This window comes from Salmo salar, chromosome 04 (genome assembly GCF_965601325.2).
Source record: "Salmo salar chromosome 04, fSalSal1, whole genome shotgun sequence".
Classification (NCBI taxonomy): domain Eukaryota; kingdom Metazoa; phylum Chordata; class Actinopteri; order Salmoniformes; family Salmonidae; genus Salmo; species Salmo salar.
In genome coordinates this window covers 86,090,192-86,113,930 of record NC_138294.1, presented here as the reverse complement: position 1 = coordinate 86,113,930, position 23,739 = coordinate 86,090,192, and the positions used below count along the sequence as shown (strand labels likewise).

General features: G+C 43.1%; 1 protein-coding gene across 1 annotated transcript in view; it reads left to right on the top strand.

Moving 5' to 3' along the window:
• Window positions 1-23,456, top strand: part of LOC123742502 (teneurin-2) — a 36,083-nt gene extending 12,627 nt beyond the window's left edge. Inside the window, exon 2 of the mRNA XM_045717389.2 lies at window positions 23,018-23,456. Within this exon, the coding sequence (XP_045573345.1) occupies window positions 23,018-23,346 (329 nt within the window). The 3' untranslated portion in view covers window positions 23,347-23,456. The remainder of the gene's footprint in view (window positions 1-23,017) is intronic.
• The last annotated feature ends 283 nt before the right edge of the window (window positions 23,457-23,739 follow it).

Genomic DNA, 23,739 nt, shown 5'->3' with positions numbered 1-23,739 from the left:
GCCTGCCCAGCATTTTTATAGATGACGGGATGTTAATGTTAATTGACTCATTCATCCCCTCTCCTCTTCCCTGTAACTACTCCCCAGGTTGTTGCTGTAAATAAGAATGTGTTCTCAGTTAACTTACCTGGTAAAATAAGGGTTAAATAAAACTTTTTTTTTGTTTTAATTGTATTGCTTAATTAACTCAGGAACCACACCTATGTGGAAGCACTTGCTTTCAGTATACTTTGTATCCCTAGTGTTTACATTATTTTGTAAGTTACCTGTGCATTCTTGATTACAAAGAACCATGAATAGCATAATATGTTTATGTATGAATGCCACAATTGTACTAATGAGCAGTTGACACAAGGCATTCACGTCTTGTCTTCGCAGATGGGTTAAGGAAGCACAAGTCATCACATTTGATTAGCTCAATACTTTAAACTTGGTATCTTTCTGAACCATACGACGTGAATAATTCACTATGCGAAGAAAAAGAATGTAAGGCAGTGCTGGGAACTTCATTGGTGGTATAGTGACCTCAACTTTTAGAACATTTGAAAGGAGTAGTTTGAGTACATTCAAGTTTAACCTTGACTAGCTTCCTCATGTTGAGTGAATACAAAACTTGGAAGTGTGGCAGTGTGAGATTCAGTAAGGGAGATTCACTATAATTGCTATGGAGAATGCCCCTCAATGCTGGTGTTACCCTTAAGCCCTTAAGCCATTAGCACACCATTCAAATCAAATCAAATGGTATTTGTCACATGCTTCGTAAAACAACAGAAATAGTGACATAAGGAATAAATACAGAGTGAGTAGCAATGACAAGTAAAAAAATAACATGGCTGTATAGAGGGAGTACCTGGACTGATGTGCAGGGGAATGAGGTAATAACATGGCTATATACAGGGAGTTCCTGGACTGATGTGCAGGGGAATGAGGTAATAACATGGCTGTATAGAGGGAGTACCTGGACTGATGTGCAGGGGAATGAGGTAATAACATGGCTATATACAGGGAGTTCCTGGACTGATGTGCAGGGGAATGAGGTAATAACATGGCTATATACAGGGAGTTCCTGGACTGATGTGCAGGGGAATGAGGTAATAACATGGCTGTATAGAGGGAGTACCTGGACTGATGTGCAGGGGAACGAGGTAATAACATGGCTGTATAGAGGGAGTACCTGGACTGATGTGCAGGGGAACGAGGTAATAACATGGCTATATACAGGGAGTTCCTGGACTGATGTGCAGGGGAACGAGGTAATAACATGGCTATATACAGGGAGTTCCTGGACTGATGTGCAGGGGAACGAGGTAATAACATGGCTATATAGAGGGAGTACCTGGACTGATGTGCAGGGGAATGAGGTAATAACATGGCTATATACAGGGAGTACCTGGACCGATGTGCAGGGGAACGAGGTAATAACATGGCTATATACAGGGAGTACCTGGACCGATGTGCAGGGGAACGAGGTAATAACATGGCTATATACAGGGAGTACCTGGACCGATGTGCAGGGGAACGAGGTAATAACATGAGTATATACAGAAGGTACCTGGACCGATGTGCAGGGGAACGAGGTAATAACATGGCTATATACAGCGAGTACCTGGACCGAGTCGATGTGTAAAGAAACGAGGTAATTGCGGTGGCTATGTACATTTAGGTATGGGTAAAGTGACTAGGCAACTGTGTGTGTGTGTGCATAGTCAGTGCAAGAGAATTAATGCAAAAAAGGGTCAATGCAGGTAGTCTGGGTAGCCATTTGATTAACTATTTAGCAGTCTTGTTTAGCAGTCTTATGGCTTGGCGGTAGAAGCTGTTCAGGGTTCTGTTGGTTTCTGCCGTGCGGTAACAGAGAAAACAGTCTGTGGCTTGGGTGGCTCTTTCAAATAAAATGTAGACCTCCTCTGACACCCTCTGGTATAGAGGTCCTGGATGTCAGGGAGCTTGGCCCCAGTGACGTACTGGGCCATACTCACCACCATCTGTAGCGCCTTGTGGTTGGTGCCTTGCAGATCCCATACCAAGCTGTGATGCAACTGGTCAAGATGTGCTCATTGTTGCAGCTGTAGAACTTTTTTGAGGATCTTAGGGCCCATGCCAAATCTTTTCAGCCTCCCAAGGGGGAAGAGGCGCTGTCATGCCCTCTTCAAAACTGTGTGGGGGTGTGTGTGTGTACCATGTTAATTCCTTTATGATGTGGACACAGAGGAATTGAAGCTCTCGACCTGTCGTCTGTGGCTCTGTTGGGGTATGAGAATTGGAGTGGCTCCAAGGTGTCTGGGATGATGGTGTTGATATGAGCCATGAACAGTATTTTAAAACATTTCATCGCTATAAATGTGAGTGCTATGGAGCGATAGTCATTTAGGCACTATGCGTCATTTTCTGGAGCATTATGGTGGTCTGCTTGAAACAATTTGGTATTACAGACCAGGTCAGGAATAGATTGAAAATGTCAGTGAAGACACTTGCCAGCTGGTCAGCACAAGCTCTGAGTACGCATCCTGGTATTCAGTCTGGCCCCGCGGCCTTGTGAATGTTAAACTGTTTATAGGTCTTACTTAAATCGGCAACGGAGAGCGAGATCACACATTCGTCCGGAACAGCTGGTGCTTTCATACATGGTTCAGTGTTGCTTACCTTGAAGTGAGCATAGAAGGCATTTAGCTCGGATGGTAGGCTCACGTAGCTGGGTAGATCGCGGCTGGGTTTCTCCATGATAGTTTGCAAGCCCTGCCACATCCGTTGAGCATCAGAACCAGTGTAGTAGGATTCAATCTTAGTCCTGTATTGATGCTTTGACGCCATCTGTTTGATGGCTCGTCGGAGGGCGTAGCGGGACTTGTTATAAGCATCTGGATTAGTGTTAAATCAAATCAAATGTTTGTCACATGCTTCGTAAACAACAGGTGTAGACTAACAGTGAAATGCTTACTTAAGGGCCCTTCCCAACAATGCAGAGTGAAATGGGAAAATAATATAATAAACATTTTGAGAATAACATGAATAATAAATACACAATGCATAACAATAACTTGGCCATATACATGGGGTACCAGTACCGAGTCGATGTGCAGGGGTACAAGGGAATTGACCTAGATATGTACATAGAGGTAGGGGAAAAGGGACTAGGCAACAGGATAAGAAAACAAAAAAATGCTCATCCAGAAGTGGCGCTCCTAGTGGCCGGAGACTTTAATGCTGGCAAACTTAAATCTGTTTTACCTCATTTCTACCATGTCACATGTGCAACCACAGGAAAAAAACTCTAGACCACCTTTACTCCACACACAGAGATGCATACAAAGCTCTCCCTTGCCCTCCATTTGGCAAATCTGACCATAATTCTATCCTCCTGATTCCTGCTTACAAGCAAAAAACTAAAGCAGGAAGTACTAGGGACTCGCTCAATACGGAAGTGGTCAGATGATGCGGATGCTACACTACGGGACTGTTTTGCTAGCACAGACTGGAATATGTTCTGTGATTCATCCAAAGGCATTGAGGAGTATACCACCTCAGTCATCGGATTCATCAATAAGTACTTCGACGACATCGTCCCCACAGTGACCGTACGTACATATCCCAACCAGCATGCATGAGAGCACCAGCTGTTCAGGACGCCTGTGTGATAACGCTGTCGGTAGCCGATGTGAGCAAGACCTTTAAACAGGTCAAATTTCACAAAGCCGCGGGGCCAGACGGATTCCCAGGACGTGTACTTAAAGAATACACGGACCAACTGGCAAGTGTCTTCACTGACATTTTCAACTTCTCCCTGACCGAGTCTGTAATACCTATGTGTTTCAAGCAAACCACCATAGTCCCTGTGCCCTGGACTTCCTGATGGGTCGCGCCCTGCTGCTGGAAAAACGTAGGTGTTATGGCTTTACACCCCCTGCATCAATATGTGGATAAAGAGTTACTTGTCTAACAGAACACAGAGGGTGTTATTTAATGGAAGCCTCTCAAATATAATCCAGATAGAATCAGGAATTCCACATGGTAGCTGTTTAGGCCCCTTGCTTTTAACATTTTTTACTAACGACATGCCACTGACTTTGAGTAAAGGCAGAGTGTCCATGTATGTGGATGACTCAACACTATACACGTCAGCTACTACAGCGGCTGAAATGACTGCAACACTCAACAAAGAGCTGCAGTTTCTGAGTGGGTGGCAAGGAATAAGTTAGCCCTAAATATTTCTAAAACTAAAAGCATTGTATTTGGAACAAAACACTCACTAAACCCTAAACCTCAACTAAATCTTGTAATAAATAATGTGGAAATTGAGCAAGTTGAGATGACTAAACTGCTTGGAGTAACACTAGATTGTAAACAGCCATGGTCAAAACATATTGATGCAGTAGTAGCTAAGATGGGGAGAAGTCTGTCTATAATAAAGCGATGCTCTGCCTTCTTAACAACACTATCAACAAGGCAGGTCCTACAGGCCCTAGTTTTGTTGCACCTTGACTACTGCTTAGTCGTGTGGTCAGATGCCACAAAAAAGAACTTAGGAAAATTGGCTCAGAACAGGGCAGCACGGCTGGCCCTTGGATGTACACAGAGAGCTAATATTAATAATATGCATGTCAATCTCTCCTGGCTTCATCACTACTTTTATTTATGTCTGTCTAAACTACTGGCACACAGCTCGGACACCCATGCATACACCACAAGACATGCCACAAGAGTTCTCATCACTGTCCCCAAGTCCAGAACAGACTATGGGAGGCACACAGTACTACATAGAGCCATGACTACATGGAACTCTATTCCACATCAAGTAACTGACGCAAGCAGTAAAATTACATTTAAAAAACAGATAAAAAACACCTTATGGAACAGCGGGGACTGTGAAGCAACATAAACATTGGCACAGACACATGTGTGTGTGTATACACACACACACACACACACACACACACACACACACACACTAAAATTGTATAAACTGCCTTAATTTTGCTGGACCCCAGGAAGAGTAGCTGCTGCTTTGGCAGCAGCTTATGGGGATCCATAATAAATACAAATACAAATACCTGGCAGTGTGGTGCCAGGACAACAATCTCTCCCTCAATGTGAGCAAGACAAAGGAGCTGATCGTGGATTACAGGAAAATGCGGGCCAAACAGGCCCCCATTAACATTGACGGGGCTGTAGTGGAGCGGGTCGAGAGTTTCAAGTTCCTTGGTGTCCACATCACCAACGAACTATCATGGTACAAACACACCAAGATAGTCGTGAAGAGGACATGACAACACCTTTTCTCCCTCAAGAGTCCCCAGATTCTCAAAGAATTCTACAGCTGCACCATCGAGAGCATCCTGACCAGCATCACCGCCTGGTATGGCAACTGCTCGGCATCTGACCGTAAGGCGTTACAGAGGGTAGTGCGTACGGCCTAGTACATCACTTTGGCCAAGCTTCCTGCCATCCAGGACCTATATACTAGGCGGTGTCAGAGGAAAGCCCAAAAAATTGTCAAGGACTCCAGTCACCCAAGTCATAGACTGTTCTCTCCGCCACCGCACGGCAAGTGGTCGGACCAAATGTCTAGGACCAAAAGGCTCCTTAACAGCTTCTACCCTCAAGCCATAAAACTGCTTAACAATTCATCAAATGGCCACTCGGACTATTTACATTGACACCTCCACCTCCACCCCTCCCTCCATTTTTTTTTACACTGCTGCTACTCGCTGTTTATTATCTATGCATAGTCACTTTACCTACATGTTCATATTACCTCGACTAACCTGTACCCCAGCACATTGACTCGGTACCGGTACCCCCTGTATATAGCCTCATTACTAACCTGTACCCCAGCACATTGACTCGGTACCGGTACCCCCTGTATATAGCCTCATTACTAACCTGTACCCCAGCACATTGACTCGGTACCGGTACCCCCTGTATATAGCCTCGTTATTGTTCTTTTATTGTGTTGCTTTTTATTATTTTTTTTCTTTAGTTTATTTGGTAAATATTTTCTTAACTCTTTCTTGAACTGCATTGTTGGTTAAGGGCTTTTAAGTAAGCGTTTTACGGTAAGGTGTACACCTGTTGTATTCGGCGCATGTGACAAAGTTTGATTTGATAGATAATATACAGTATCAGCAGCGTATGTGATGAGTCAAAAGGGTCAATGCCGATATTCGGGGTAGCTATTTGGTTGACTTCACTGAACAAAAATATAAACACAACATGCAATAATTTCAAAGATTTTACTGAGTTACAGTTCATATAAGGAAATCAGTCAATGTAAATAAGTTCATTAGACCCTAATTTATGGATTTCACATGACTGGGAATACAGATATGCATCTGTTGGTCACAGATACCTTAAAAACAAAGTAGGGGTGTGGATCAGAAAACCAGTCAGTATCTGGTGTGACTATTTGCCTCATGCAGCGAGACACATCTCAATCACATAGTTTATCAGGCTGTTGATTGTGGCCTGTGAAATGTTGTCCTACCCCTCTTCAATGGCTGTGCGAAGTTGCAGGATATTGGCGGGAATTGGAACACGCTGTCGTACACATCGGTCCAGAGCATGCTGAATGGGTGACATCTGGTTTGTATGCAGACAATGGAAGAACTGGGACATTTTCAGTTTTCAGGAATTGTTTACAGGTCCTTGCAACATGGGGCAATGTATTATCATTCTCAAAAATAGGGTGATGGCGGTGGATGAATGACATGATAATCGGCCTCAGGATCGGTCACGGTATCTCTGTGGATTCAAGTTGCCATCGATAAAATGCAATTGTGTTCATTGTCAGTAGCTTATGCCTGCTCCTACCATAACCCCACCGCCACCATTGTACACTCTGTTCACAACGTTGATATCAGCAAACTGCTCACCCACACGACACCATACATGCTGTCTGCCATCTGCCCAGTACAGTTGAAACCAGGATTCATCCATGAAGAGCACACTTCTCCAGCCTGCAAGTGGCCATCGAAGGTGAGCATTTGCCCACTGAAGTTGGTTATGACGCCGAAATGCAGTCAGGTTAAGTCGCTGGTGAGGACAACAAGCACGCAGATGAGCTTCCCTGAGACTGTTTCTGACAGTTTTTGCAGAAATTCTTCTGTAGTGCAAACCCACGGTTTCATCAGCTATCCGGGTGGGTCATCTCACACCACCTCGCAGGTGAAGAAGCCAGATGTGGAGGTCCTGGGCTGGCATGGTTACACGTGGTGTCTGCATTGGGGTGGCAGCGTAGCCTAGTGGTTAGAGCGTTGGACTAGTAACCGAAAGGTTGCACGTTCAAATCCCCGAGCTGGTATGGTACAAATCTGTCATTCTGCCCCTGAACAAGGCAGTTAACCCACTGTTCCTAGGCTGTCATTGAAAATAAGAATATGTTCTTAACTGACTTGCCTAGTTAAATAAATAAAAATTGTGATACCAGTTGGACTTACTGACAAATTCTCTAAAACAATGTTGCAGGTGGCTTATGGTAGAGAAATAAAAAATTAATTCTCTGGCAGCAGCTCTGGTGGACATTCCTGCAGTCAGCATGCCAATTGCACGCTCCCTCAAAACTTGAGACATCTGTGTTATTGTGTTGTGTGACAAAACTGCACATTTTAGAGTGGCCTTTGTGTAATGATCATGCTGTTTAATCAGCTTCTTGATATGCACACCTGTCAGATGGATGGATTATCTTTGCAAAGAAGAAATGCTCACTAACAGGGATGTAAACAGATTTGTGCCCCAAATTTAAGAGAAATACGCTTTGTGTGCATATGAAATATTTCTGGGCTCTTTTATTTCAGCTCATGAAACATGGGACCAACACGTTTATATTTTTGTTCAGTATATTTAGCAGTCTTATGGCTTGTGGGTAGAAGCTGTTCAGGGTCCTGTTGGTTCCAAACTTAGTGCTTCGGTACTGCTTGCCGCGAGGTAGCAGAGAACCAGTCTATGATTTGGCTCGAGTCTTTGACAATTTTAAGGGCCTGCCTCTGACACCGCCTAGTTTAAAGGTTCTGGATGGCAAAGAGCTCGGCCCAAGTGATGTAGGCACTACCCTCTATAGCGCCTTGAGGTCGGATGTCAAGAAGTTGCCAGTCAAGATGCTCTCAATGGTGCAGCATTATAACTGTTTGAAGATCTGAGGGCCCATGCCAAATATGTTTAGTCTCTTGAGGGGGAAGAGGCATTGTTGTGCCTTCTTCACAAGGGTGTTGGTGTGTGTGGACCATATTAGCTCCTTGAAAGCGGTTGCTCTAGCCTTTAGCTCAGTGCGGATGTTGCCTGTAAACCATGGCTTCTGGTTGGGGTATGTACGGTCACTGTGGGGATGACATCGTCGATGTACTTATTCGTGAAGCCGGTGACCGATATGGTAAACTCCTCAATGTTATTGGATGAATCCCGAAACATATTCCAGTCTGTGCTAGCAAAACAGTCCTGCAGCTTAGCATCCACTTCATTGGACCACTTTCTTATTGAGTGCGTCACTGGTACTTCCTGTTTGAGTTTTTTCTTGGAAGCAGGAGGATAGAGTTATGGTCTGATTTTCCAAAGGGAGGGCGAGGCAGAGTCTTGTATGCTTTTTGTGTGTAGAGTAAAGGTGATCATGCTGGTAAAAATGAGGTAAAACGGATTTCATTTTCTCTGCATTAAAATCATCGGCCACTGAAATGCCGCCTCTGGTTGTGGATTTTCTGGTTTGCTTACGGCCCTATACAGCTCGTTGAGTGCGGACTATTTACTCTCTTGGTAAATAGTATGGTCTGCAGCTTATCATATGTTATTCTCAGGCGTGCAAAAACTTGAGACTTCTTTAACATTAGAGGTTGCGCACCAGCTGTTAGCAAAGAGACACACCCCTCCTCACTTTGTCTTACCCGAGACTGCCCTCTGGTCTTGATGATGCATAGAAAAACCAGCGAGATGTACAGTGCCTGTACAGTGCCAGAAAATATTCATACCCCTTGACTTTTTCCACATTTCATTGTGTTACAGCCTGAATTTAAAATGTATTAAATAGAATAATTTTATCACTGGCATACAGACAAAACCCCACTTTGACATTATGGGGTAATGTTTTGATTTTTTTTTTTACAAACTAATTAGAAATGAGAAGTTTAAATGTCTTGAGTCAATAAGTATTCTACCCCTTTGTTATGGCAAGCCTAAATAAGTTCAGGAGTAAAAATTAGCTTAACAAGTCACAAAATTTGCATGTGCAATAATAGTGTTTAACATGATTTTTGAATGACTACCTCATCTCTATACCGCACATATACAATTAAATGTAAGTCGATCAGTGAATTTCAAACACAGATTAAACCACAAAGACCAGGGAGGTTTTCTAATGCCTCGCAAAGAGGGGCACCTATTGGTAGATGGTTAAAAGTTAAAAAGCACACATTGAATATCCTTTTGAGCTTGGTGAAGTTATTAATTACACTTTGGATGGTGTATCAATACACCTAGTCACTACAAAGATGCAAGTGTCCTTCCTAACTCAGTTGCCGGAGAGGAAGGAAACCGCTCAGAGATTTCACCATGAAGCCAATTGTGACTTTAAAACAGTTACAGAGTTGAATGGCAGTGAAAGGAGAAAACTGAGGATGGATTGACAACATTGTAGTTACTCCACAATTGTAAGGATCGACGCAGGAGATGAGAAGCAGGTACAGGGAGTGAAGGTTTAATAGCTGACGGACATGAAACGGAACAGGAACAGCGTCTGGACAGGAACACATAACAACAATTAATCCGGACACAGGGAACACCACCGAGGAACAGACAGATATACAGGGGTTAATCAATAAAGTGAAGGAGTCCAGGTGAGTCCAATGAGCACTGCTGCGCGTAATGATGGTGACAGGTGCATGTAAAGAAGGGTAGCCTGTTGCCCTCGAGCGCAAGGGAGGGGAAGCGGAAGCAGGTGTGACAGCAATACTACTCTAATTGAAAGAGTGAAAAGAAGGAGGCCTCTACAGAATGAAAACATTCCAAAACATGCATCCTATTTGGAGTTAGGCACTAAAGTAATACTTCAAAACATTTGGCAAAGCAATTCACTTTTTGTCCTGAATACAAAATGTTATGTTTGGGGCAAATCCAATACAACACATTACTGAGTACCACTCTCCATATTTTCAAGCATAGTGGTGGCTGCATCATGTTATGGGTGTGCTTGTAATCGTTAAGGACTGGGGAGTTTAAGAACACAAAAACGGAATGAAGCTAAGCACAGGCAAAATCCTAGAGGAAAACTTGGTTCAGTCTGTTTTCCACCAGACACTGGGAGATTAAATAAGCAGGACAATAACTTAAAACACAAGGCCAAGTCAACACTGGAGTTGCTTACCAAGAAGAGAGTGAATGTTCCTGAGTGGCCGAGTTACAGTTTTGACTTAAATCTACTTGAAAATCTATGACAAGGCCTGAAAATGGTTATTTAGCAATGATCAACAACCAATTTGACAGAACTTGAATAATTTCATGAAGAATAATGGGCAAATGTTGCACAATCCAGGTGTGGAAAGCTCTTAGAGACTTACCCAGAAAGACTTACCCAGAAAGACTGTAATCACTGCCAAAGGTGCTTCAATAAATTATTGACTCAGGGTTGTGAATACTCCGCTTCCTCCTTCGAGTTCCGGGGATTAGAGGCATTTTCATCCAAATCGAAGTTATTTATTGCTGTTCTGATGTCCATAGCTGTTTTTGGTCATAGGAAATGACCGAAAACAGCTATGGACAAACAAAGTTAAGATCAGCGTAAAAAAAAATAAAAAAATTAGGGGCCTCCCGAATGGTGCAGTGGTCTAAGGCACTGCATCACAGTGCTAGCTGTGCCACTACAGATCCTGGTTCGGGAGACTCATGGGGCGGTGCACAATTGGCCAAGCGTCGTCCATGTTATGGGAGGGTTTGGCCGGCAGGGATGATCTTGTCCCGTTGCGCTCTAGCGACTCCGTGGCGGGCCGGGCGCAATGCACGCTGACACAGTCGCCAGGTGTACAGGGTGTTTCTTCTGACACATTGGTGCGGCTGGCTTCCGGGTTAAGCGGGCATTGTCTCAAGAAGCAGTGCGGCTTGGCTGGGTTGTGTTTTGGAGGACGCATGGCTCTCGACCTTCGCCTCTCCCGAGTCCGTACGGGAGTTGCAGCGATGGGACAAGACTGTAACTACCAATTGGATACCACGAAATTGGGGTGTAAAAGGGGTAAAAGTAAAAAGATATATCAGAATTCCTGCTGGGGAACACTTGTTGGCACCATGAGTCTCCATCATTGCCTTTCTGAGGAGAGGGCAAGCAGTGCATCTATGTTTCCATGTAGTTCTGTGAGCAGGCCTGTCCTGTATCTCGTCAGGACTATAGAGACCTCTTCCTCTGTGAAATGCTCTCTGGCTGCTTCTGCCTCATGTATGGCCATGCGGCATTGATATGGTTATCTGTTGAAGTACAGCATCGACAAAAGACTTGGCCTCAGAACACTGCAGCCATGGGTCGTAATCTCGTTTTGGCCCAATGGCCTTCCTGCCTCTACTGGCCCTGTAGTGTGGTATTGTCTCCAGCACAATCCAGGATTTAGAACAAGAAAAAGAGTTGTTCTGTGCTCCTCCAGATCTCTGCTATGAGCTAGCCTTAGTGGTACTCCAGTGGTATAGCGGTTTACAGTGTGTCATTAAGACTGGCTGCATTTCATAAATCTGCACAATGGTTTACTAATGGAGGCTCAGATCTTAGTCAGTGGTGCTTTTAGGAGAGATCTGCGTTGATTTAGCAATGAGCTATTGTTCATGCCAAGGGGAGGGAGCCAGTGTAATTCCAGCTCCACAGTGCGTTTCCTTGCATTTCCAGAGGTGCTATTAGCTTTCTGGGTCCCAGTCAGAACCCACACCAGTGGTTCCCTCATTATTTGTATAAGATGAACGATGCACTGGAATGGGTGCAAATTAGCTTGGATTGGAAAATGAGCATGGTAGGGTACAGTAGCCCTTAATGTCTTCGCCACAACTAAGCCCCTGTTGCTAAGATAATTAGCTTCAAGCCAGTAAAAGCTATTACTGGCTTTGTTCTTCCTCAACCTTTTCATATCTTTTCAGCCATTTCCTTCTGTCTGAACTCAGCTTTTTCTGAACAGTGTAGCAACTTCAACTCCAACAAAAGTTGTTTTAAATGAATAGTTTTTAGACCTTGTCGATGTTCAACTCCTCTCCTTCTCCCAGTCCTCCTACAGCCTACGCTCTACTAACTACATCTCCCTTTCTGTTCCCCCATCCCGCTCCAACTCTGGCTTCAAAACATTTAAACACTCTGCTGCTACTGACTGGAATAAACTCTAACAGGATTTAAAACTCAACCAATTAATCTCCATCCCTAGTTTCATTATCAGTTTACATCACCTGGTTATCCACCCTGTGACTGCTTTTAGAGTCAGTAGATATTATTTGTGTCCCCTGTTTTTTTTTAACACTGTGTTGCAAATATGTCTTTTTGCTTATTCTGTTATTGCATGGAGTGTTTTTGCTGCACAGTTATTTTAGTCAGTCGTTATTGTAAAAGAGAATGTATTGTCAAAGACTTACCTGGTTAAATAAAGTTCAAATAAAACAAATAAAAGCCAGAGAGCAATGCATCTTGTTAACCATGAACCTCCAAGCTATTATAGTCCAAATCAGCTGTACATGAAATACTGAGTATACTCATCCTCAGCAAAAGTGCTGCTGGGAGCTCCTCACCAGAGAAGTTAAAAAGGCAACACAGCAATATGTGACCCAATTTGAAAATTGTGATTTTTTTATTTATTTTTTACATTGGATAAAACTAGAGACTCACAGCTACAAAATGTTATATCATACACTGCAGTTGAGGAACAATGGGGAAAGTATTTCACAAAAGTGTAACCCCAACTTTTGAGAAAATGGCCCTTGAATGTTTAGGTGCACCTACTGGAGAGCTCTTGTTTGTCTAGACTTATTCAGCATTGTTCACACCCTCTTAGCAACCAAATATTTCAAGACTAAAAGTGGTGAAAGTAGTAGCCTACAATGAGGAAAACTCCAGATAAAAATACACCATCTATTCCTTGGCCTATATCCTAATCTGACTTTGAAAGTGTCCAGATAAAAATATTGTATAAATAGTTGTATAATTATGAGATGATGTTTACCCAGACACTTGTCTAAATTGATGGGTCATGGGAAAGAAATGCTATAATCACCCCCAAGACACACCTGGCTAACTTGATGGGTCATGTGCTCATTTTCTTTCAAAGTGAAGTCTTTTGTTTAGACATGTAGCTAGCTAGCGAATTAATTAACCATAATCCCAACCCATAGCTACAGTACAAATGGATTGGCATAGCTAGCCACCGTCCATGAAATGCTGGAGTATGAATCTGCAGGTAGCTAAAGCTAACCAACTAGGTTCAATGTTAGCTAGCTAGCTAACATTAGGTAATAACTAGGAATGCATTTACATTTTACATTTTAGTCATTTAGCAGACACTCTTATCCAGAGCGACTTACAGTAATGAATTCATACATTTCATTTCATGCATTTTTTTTGCCCCCCTGTGGGAATCGAACCCACAACCCTGGCATTGCACACACCATGCTCTACCAACTGAGCCACAGGGAGTGCAAATGGCTTCCTGAGACATTAATAATATTACTACGCAGATCATACACGTAACGTTCGCTAGCTAGCTAACAGTACACTTAAACTTGTAATGAAAACTATTCCTGACAAAATGATAAACTTATATCTGATAATGTAGCTAGACTCTTACCTGTAGCTACAGCTACAGCTTGTTTAGCCCGTTGTTGTGTCAAGTCACTCCAGTCAACCGTGTGCATAAAGTAACATCAGTCCATGACAACTTTTTCCCACTTTGTCGCTAGAGCCTGCTAAATTCTGGGAAGCACTGTTGTTGAGAGCAGTAGCAACACTTTTACAGTTCTCTATGGCTAACGTTATACATTTTAAAACAGCCGGAGTAGCAAGGATTATCTACTACACATACTGAGCAGTTCATGTGATGGACAGAAGCGTGCTACATGGCAGACCAATCTGAACTCCTCTCTCGGCATGTTCAGCCCATCCATTATCTCAGCCAATCATGGATTGTGGGAAGGTCCCAGACTTTTCTGTGGCTAAACCAACTAGGCTCGTAGTTTAGCAAGTGTATTTGTATTTACAGATGGCATACAAGTTTGTTATTAAGGCACATGAAAGTTCACATGTTGCAGAAGGCATCTCTGCCAAAAAAAGCCTCTCCTGTGAAGTAGTGACGTGCGACATACGCCTGTCTTCCTGAAACGAGTCACATGTGACAGTGATGGTGGGAGCTGCTTCCTCATCTGAGAAGATAAGGGAACACAGCAGTATGACGGTGGGAGTGGAACCCTGATACAGTGATGGAGGACTCTTGAGTTCTCCATGGGCTGGAGAATACACTTAAGGAAACGTACTCAAAGAGCAATCTCATGAATAAAAGAGACAGCTGCTCAACAATCAGGCGGCGAGCAGGAGAAGACACTCTGGCATGACCTTAATGGGCATCCATAAGGTTGAAACTCCATCCCACAGACTCTGATCTGACCGAAAAGCAATGCGCCAACACGCTCTATGCGAAGTGACTGAGGATCAGAGAGCATGTTAAATGCAGCAACGAGGACATGATGATGAGGATGATCATTGTCACTGTGTGGACATGGATGAGAGAGATTAGACACTGTACAGCTGATAGATATCGAAGATGTGCCATGAGCAGAGTTTAATAAGAAAGTTTTTGCTCTTTTTGCCTAGGAAATGCAGATAAATGACATTGATTAGAACCAGGCATGCCAAGTCTGAATTCCGCTTGATGTTCAGACTTAAGTGAAACCCATACGTCATTTATGCCTCCAAACTTCTCTCCCCTGCTGCACCTTGTTTTTTTCTCAACTCAAATCAGGGAAAATGCAGTGAAGCAAGAAAGGAGTTCTGGGACAGAAAATGAAAGAAACATATTCAATTTCATTACAGTTATGAGCTTTCATTAAGGTCTGTTCTCCTGTGTACCTGAGAACGGAAGTCATTTCAGAGAAAGCGACTGGGAGTCCACCATTTCAGCTCAGCAGGGACTTTTCTTTGGAACAAAATCTCTGGCATTATTACTTATATTAACAACCCAGACTTGCCTAGGGCTCTCCAGAATTTAGATTTTTGCTATGAGGCTTAGGTTGTTCGTTGTATCATTCTGAGAATAAATTGATTTTGTCACAGGAAATATTGGGTGTCTTTTTCAATCAGCGCTACTCAGCTCAGCCAGCATTACTGGTTCCAAGCTCCAAGCTCCAACACAAATGTTTTTCATCATGTTTGTCACTGGACACGGCCCGTATCGCTGTAGGTTCAGTCATGTGCAGTTAGATCTGACAGTCCTGGTCACCTCAACTAACCCACTCGTGTTATGTCTCTTTCAGACCATAAACAATCTGTCTGTCCTGGTCACCTCAACTAACCCCCTCATGCTATCTCTCTTTCAAACCACTAACACTCATGCTATCTCTCTTTCAAACCACAAACACTCTGTCTGTCCTGGTCACCTCAGCTAACGCACTCATGTTATCTCTCTTTCAGACCACAAACACTCTGCTTGTCCTGGACATGCAGCTCATTTGCATATGCATGAGGCCATCAATCAGGACGTTTGAGAGCCCTGAAAGGAGACGAGTGAAGTAATGTCGTACCTGCTGGCATGCGAACAATGCTGTGTTGCCATAGAAACAGGTCTCTCTACAAATGACCTTGCCTCCTCCTCTCTCCTATTTCAGCACCTCGTTGAAAGGGGCTGTTGGCTCGCAGGGCCTGAGTGTTTGTGGATATGTAAAGTGTGTGCATCAACACTGGGACTGAGGGAGATTCTGGGCCGTGACTAAAATGTGTTTGTCAGAGAAATGACCTTGTCTTTCTCCCTCATTAATCAATGGAAGCTTGGTGTCAAACATCTGGTCTGTATCATCAGTTTTGCACGCCCGTGTTTGCTATTCTGGTTAAACAAAGGTCCAGATAGGTGCTCTGGTTTGGGGGCTTTGTGAAAGAGCTCAGTTGTTTTCAGTTGAGAAATAGAGTGAAAAGGCTTCTGTGACATCACCATTATCATTCTAATTGTATAGTTTTTTCCCACATCTTAGCGTGTGTGAATAAGAATGCAGAAGTTTTACAAATTACAACCATACTAGACGAGATATCCAGTTCGGTACAGTACAGAGAATCTTTTGTGACTGATGGTAGAGTTGTGCTGTCTTCTTGCTTACCCACCCAGCCTACGTGGAGCTGGGTCCCATCGGCATTAGCTATTTCCTGTCAGGTATGCACTACACAGGTATGCACTACACAGGTATGCACTACACAGGTATGTGCCACAGTCACGCTGGACCAGTATCCCCTGCATCTGCCCTTCCTACTCTGCCCCTATCTCTTACTGTACCTGTTGAGTACCAGTAAAGAGCACTCCAGTGTCCCGTCCCAAGTAACCAAACCAACTCCCCTTACCCCTTCTATGGGTGGATCCAGATACTCTTCCCACATTTCGTTGTTTTTATATCGATAGTTTTTACATTAATTGTGTTAATATTTCTATCATGCCCGTGTTAAATGTTGTAATATTTCATACACATCTTACACCATACTAATATCTAATATTCACAATTGTACAAGGTGTCTTGTCTGGAAATCCCAGAGCTTTCGATCTGAGATTATGAGCTGTGTACAATCATCTCGTGTTTTTGCTTGTCTATACAGTACACACATACGTCCACATTGATCATGATTACTTTTCCTTTATGATTGATATATCCATAATTGTACTGTGATACTATTCCTGATATCTTAAAGGTACAGTACAGTATACAACCCTTTTGTCCTTTCTAAGACTGTCCCTTTAATGTTGTTTATCATTAATTCACTGCAGTTATCTATAATGAGTTCATTTTATTAATTGTATTCCTTCTTTTCAGCTGATTGTGAGAGATTGCATTCACAGCATTGTTTTAATTAGTGCAGCGAAAAATTTATTGGTTGATCCTTTTTGCTTCTTATCCTGAAGCTGAAACCATTGCTGTTGTTTTTCTAATTTCAGGTAATTTGTTTTGTCCTGGCACCCATGTCCACTCTACACATGACATTTTATTCAATTAGCAGACGCTCTTATCCAGAGCGACTTACAGGAGCAATTAGGGTTAAGTACCTTGCTCAAGGACATATTGACAAACATTTCACCTCCGTTACTGGCCCAACTCTCTTGACCGCAAGGCTACCAGCCACCTTGCGCAACTAGTGTAGATCACCCATACCTCTTCCTCGGACTGGCTGTCTCAACACATAGTTTAAGTACCTTATTAAGGGATTGTTTATGAGATGGGGGAGGTTGTAGTTTTCACATTGACATGCAGCAGTGCTGCAACTATTAGTTCTCTATCCATTACTCAGAACTGCCACCTTTTCCCTTCTGCCACCAACACATACACCTGGTGGTTGATCCTGTGTGTTTGTGATTTGTTAAGAGCAGAGTCATGTTCCATGTTATTGCTGATGCATTCCTCTTTCCAGAAAGCAGGGCTGTTACGTTGACCGTATTTCTGCCACACCAACAGTCAGGAGTCGTCACGGTAACTAGGCTTCTCCAAAACTGTGTTCTGATTCTGAAGATGGTCATTAGTAGCCTGCCAAACTTGCTAATGGCCAGTCGCTAATGGCCGGTACTCAGCACTCTATTGTCTCTCTAATCACTCTGACATCAATGCAAACGCAATTAAAAATCAAATCAAACACTTCATGAGAGCCCTAGCATTCAGAGTTTGAGCGGAATAGGATCACCTGTTGCGAAGGGAGAGACAGCTCCTCATAGCTGTTTGATGCATGGAGTTAAATACATGTTCCTGTTGCGCAACATTTCTACAGGCTATGCTATGCAATTGTGTGAGAAAAGAGTTTTGATGGCCTCTATTAAAAAGAGGAGGATTCCATCAACTTTCCATAGGCTAGGCCTACTATATTTATATCTCACTTTACCTAATATTAAGTACATTGCTTTTCTTTACAGCCTACTTGGCTGGCATGAAAATGAACCACAGGAAAAGCGTCCTCCATTGGCTATTCAAGTGCATAGGGATGACGTCTTTTTATCCCTCTGCCCCGTGTTCCGACAGGTACATGATAATGGACCAGTCGAAATCAAAACTAATTTCACACATATTATTTAGTATATGTAAAGACCAGTGCTTAATTCGTAAATCGGGAGGTGCCAGAACCAAATGTGAGCTCAAGGGGGGGGGGGGGGTGACCTGGAGGGCTCTGAGGTACCGGAACGCATGAGATAAAAAAAGTCACCTTTTATAATAAGGCATTGCATGCATATCATCACATTAGTGGCATAGAGCTGTAGAGTAGAGGCACTTACAGAAGTTGCACACATGGAGAACATTTTTAGCAGCCTAGGATCCTGTAAAAAAGTGTCCTTTTTAAAAACGCCTTTCATGCAATTCTAAGTAATTTTACATCAAATAAAATAACATTTTATTGGTCACATGGTTAGCAGATGTTAATGTTAATGCGAGTGTAGCGAAATGCTTGCGCTTCTAGTTCCGACGGTGCAGTAATATCTAACAAGTAATCTAACAATATCACAACAACTACCTATTACGCACAAATCTGAAGGGGTGAATGAGAATATGTACATATAAGTATATATGTACATATAAGTATATGGATGAGCGATGGCCGAGTGGCATAGGCAAGGTGCAGTAGATGGTTTAAAATACAGTATATACATATGATATGAGTAATGTAAGATATGTAAACATTATTAAAGTGACATTGTTTAAAGTGACTAGTGATCCATTTGTTAAAGTGTCCAGTGATTGGGTCTCAATATAGGCAGCAGCCTCTGAGTTAGTGATTGCTGTTTAGCAGTCAGATGGCCTTGAGATAGAAGCTGTTTTTCAATCTCAGCTTTGATGCGCCTGTACTGACCTCGCCTTCTGGATGATAGCGGTGTGAACAGGCAGTGGCGAAGTGAAGTGGAGATGTTGTTTCCTACCTTCACCACCTGGGGGCGGCCCGTCAAAGTCCAGGACCCAGTTGCACAGGGCGGGGTTGAGACCCAGGGCCTCCAGCTTGATGATGAGCTTGGAGGGTACTATGGTGTTGAATGCTGAGCTGTAGTCAATGAACAGCATTCTTACATAGTAGGTATTCCTCTTGTCCAGATGGGATAGGGCAGTGTGCAGTGAATGGCGACTGCGTCATCTGTGGACCTGTTATGGCAATATGCAAATGGGAGTGGGTCTAGGGTGGCCGGTAAGGTGGCGGTGATATGATCCTTGACTAGCCTCTCAAAGCACTTCATGATGACAGAAGTAAGTGCTACGGGGCGGTAATCATTTAGTTCAGTTGTCTTTGCCTTCTTGGGTACAGCAACAATGGTAGCCATCTTGAAGCATGTGAGGACAACAGACTGGGATAGGGAGCGATTTTAAATATGTCCGTAAACACACCAGCCAGCTGGTCTGCGCATGCTCTGAGGACGCGGCTAGGGATCCCGTCTGGGCCAGCAGCCTTGCGAGGGTTAACATGTTTAAATGTTTTACTCACGTCAGCCACGGAGAAGGAGGGGGTGCCCCCACGACAGGAGACTGGCAGAATCTTTTTTAATATCGCACAAATTATCGAAATACTTTGACAAACTGAGAATCTGAGATCAATAAAAACAACCTTGTCTTGAATGCGCCAATAGCCAATAATCAATAGCCCATGTCGGTGGAGACACACATTTTGTAGGCTACAATATGAGGAGGAAATAATCGTTCTAAAAAATGCTTTCCATTTTCACTGACTCTGATGCGCAGCTCGCTCGCCGGTGACGGTCGACGCGTTCGTGTCAAAAGCTGATCTCTCCCTCTCTTTCTCACTCTCTCTTTCTCATTTTACTTTGTCAAACAATATTTGAAAGTCAGTGGAGTCTGCTGAGGGGAGGACGGCTCATAATAATGACCAGGATGGAGTCAATGGAACGGTATCCAACACCTGGTTTACATGTTTGGTGCCATTTCATTTATTCCATTCCAGACATTATTATGAACCATCCTCCCCTCAGCAGCCTCCACTGTTGAAAGTTGATCAAATATTTTGGTAGCCTTCAGACAGATTAGTCTACTCTTTTCAGCAAGAGCCATTTGCCTTCCAACCTGTGTTTTCACACAATTGTATTTGAAATATTGCTAAAGGCCTGTTTTGTCTGCACGCTGTTCACTGACAGACTTGCCACACATTCCCAACTGTAGGCATGCCTTGTTATTGGGTTACATACCATTCACAGCTAGGCTATTTTTAAAGAAGTTGGCTATATGTACAGACCAGATTAAATTGAGAATACTGGGTGAGAATATTATCAAGTGCTCATCAAATTGTGAATGAGAGACTGATGAAGTGTGTACAGCCTGCGAGATAAACAGAGCAGAGCGCTTCCCTTTCAAGCAACTTTATTCAAATCGTAATTTGTTGCATCATTTAGCCTTAGAATGTATTAGAAAACAAAACATATAGCCAAATATTTGTATCACATCTAAAGTTGCATAAATAACTCAGAATTAAGCATATAGGAGGACCTGTTTATTTCTTAAACACTCAACACAGAATAGCCGCATGTGCACACTCCCTCAAATAGTTTGGGGAAAAATATTAGTCGTTTTAAAATGTAGACGTTCCGAAGGTCCGTATCAGTGGCTTGTAGGCTATGCATGGCAGCCGGAGATGCTAAACACATTTACAGACTTGCTCAAATGTGTTGGTACCCTGACAGCTCATTGAAATAATGCTTCATTCCTCCTGAAAAGTGATGAAATTAAAAGCAATCTTTTCATATATACTCGCATGCCTTTGGTATGTCATAGAATAAAGCAAAGAAGCTGTGAAAAGAGATGAATTATTGCTTATTCTACAAAGAGATTCTCAAATGTCCTGGACACATTTATTGGTACCCCTTAGAAAAGATAATAAATAATTGGATTATAGTGATATTTCAAACTACTTTGTTTCTTTAGTTAGTATCACACATATCTCCAATCTTGTAATCAGTCATTCAGCCTATTTAAACGGAGTAAAGTAGTCACTGAACAGTTTGGTATCATTGTGTGCACCACACTGAACATGGACCAGAGAAAGCAAAGGAGAGATTTGTCTGAGGAGAAAATAATAGACATTGCATTGTAAATGTAAAGGCTACAAGACCATCTCCAAGCAGCTGATGTTCCTGTGACAAGAGTTGCAAATATTATCAAGAAGTTTAAGGTTCATGGAACTGTAGCCAACCTCCCTGGGCGCGGCCGCATGAGGAAAATCGATCACAGACTGAACGGAAGGATAGTGTGAATGGTAGAGAAAGAACCAAGGATAACTGTCAAAGAGATACAAGCTGAACTCCAAGGTGAAGGTACGTCAGTTTCTGATCACACCATCCATTGCTTTTTGAGCAGAAGACCCAGGAGGACTACACTTTTGAAAGAAAAACATAAAAAAGCCAGACTGGAATTTGCTAAAATGCATATTGACAAGTTACAATCCTTCTGGGAGAATGTCCTTTGGACAGATGAGTCAAAACTGGAGCTCTAAGTTCACAGACGAAAAAAAATGAGGCTTTCAAAGTAAAGAACACCATACCTACAGTGAAACATGGAGGAGGCTCGGTTATGTTTTGGGGCTGCTTTGCTGCGGTTGGCACAGGGTGCCTTGAATCTGTGCAGGGCACAATGAAATCTCAAAACTATCAAGGCATTCTGGAGCGAAACGTACTGCCCGGTGTCAGAAAGCTCTTTCTCAGTCGCAGGTCATGGGTCCTCCAACAGGATAATGACCCAAATCACACAGCTAAAAGCACCCAAGAATGGATAAGAACAAAACATTGGACTATTCTGGTGGCCTTCTGTGAGTCCTGATCTGAATCCTATCGAACATCTATGGAAAGAGCTGAAACTTGCAGTCTGGAGAAGGTACCCATCAAACCTGAGACAGCTGGAGCAGTTTGCTCAGGAAGAGTGGGCCAAACTACCTGTTAACAGGTGCAGAAGTCGCATTGAGAGCTACAGAAAATGTTTGATTGCAGTGATTCCCTCTAAAGGTTGTGCAACAAAATATTAGGTTAAGGTTCCCATCATTTTTGTCCATGCCATTTTCATTTGTTTTATTATTTACAATAATATGTTGAATAAAACATCTAAAGCAAGGTCTGACTCCTATTAAATATGGAATAAACAATGGTGGATGCAAATTAGTTTTGTCAGTTTCAAGTTATTTAAAAGAAAATTGTGCCTTCATTTTTTTTTGTAGAGGGGTACCAACAAATTTGAGGACATCTGTATGTTAATTAATGGTCAATTAACGTGAGGCTGGCAGTTATTTGAATGACAATCACCAGCTGACCAGATATCATGACCGCCACAGCCCTACTCCCCCAACCCCCTCAAACTTCACATAATACTATCACTTTAAAATGGTATTTATTTAAATTCCTGCTGCCCGACCATGCTTAATGCACCCCTGTTTTCAATCAATCCTTTACAAACCATGGGGTATTTTGTCATATAACCTGGACCATTGGTATATCTCATCTCTTTATTTCTGTCATGTGTCATTTCTCACTCTTTCACATCTCTCTGACAATGGAACACATCGACCAGTCAGACAAATGTGTCATAATGAAAATGACATCTCTGGCCCATTTCCCACCATTGATTTCATTGCTTATCTTCAGATCTGCATAGTTGGTTTTCTCTTGGTTTTATTCCTGGAGTTTCTAATATAGCTCTTTGTATATAGTGCGGGTTCTGAGCTTGCATATGGTGCCCTTTATCTCAGATGCTGTTTTTAAGGAAATGCAAACATTAACACACCTAAATGTCACTTCTCTTTTTATGCCTGCTTTAGCTTGCCAACCCCAAGAAATCTCCTAGAATAATATGTCTGGTTTAACTGGGTTGTTGCTGTTCTCAGGGAGCTTCACGCTGGCGGAGCTGGGAGTGAGTGACCAACAGGCCCAGACCCAGACCCAGCACCAGGCTGCCTACCACTCCTCTCACTCGGAGCTGGGCCTGCTGCAGCGGGGCTACTCCCTCAGCGCCGGCTCCGATCCAGACTCCGACCCGGAGGGGGTCATGTCCCCGGAGCGCGCCGTACAGCTGTGGGGGGGTCACGCGATCAAGTCCCGCCGCAGCTCGGGCCTCTCCAGCAGGGAGAACTCAGCCCTCACACTCACCGACTCCGACAACGAACACAAGTCTGACGACGAGTCAGGTAGGACAGAGATTGGGGGAAGGACGTAATAATGAAGCCGAGAGGGAAATGTGGTGGGGGTGGAAGTCTTCCTCCCTCTATCCCCTTACCTAAAACTATAACCCCTACCTAATACTACCTAACCACTACCCAATACTACCTAACCACTACCCAATACTACGTAAAACTATAACCACTACCTAATACTACCTAATACTATCTAACCCCTACCTAATACTATCTAACCCCTACCTGATACTACCTAATACTACCTAACCCCTACCTGATACTACCTAACTACTACCTAATACTACCTAACCCCTACCTAATACTACCTAACCCCTACCTAATACTACCTAACCCCTACCTGATACTACCTAACTACTACCTAATACTACCTAACCCCTACCTAATACTACCTAACCCCTACCTAATACTACCTA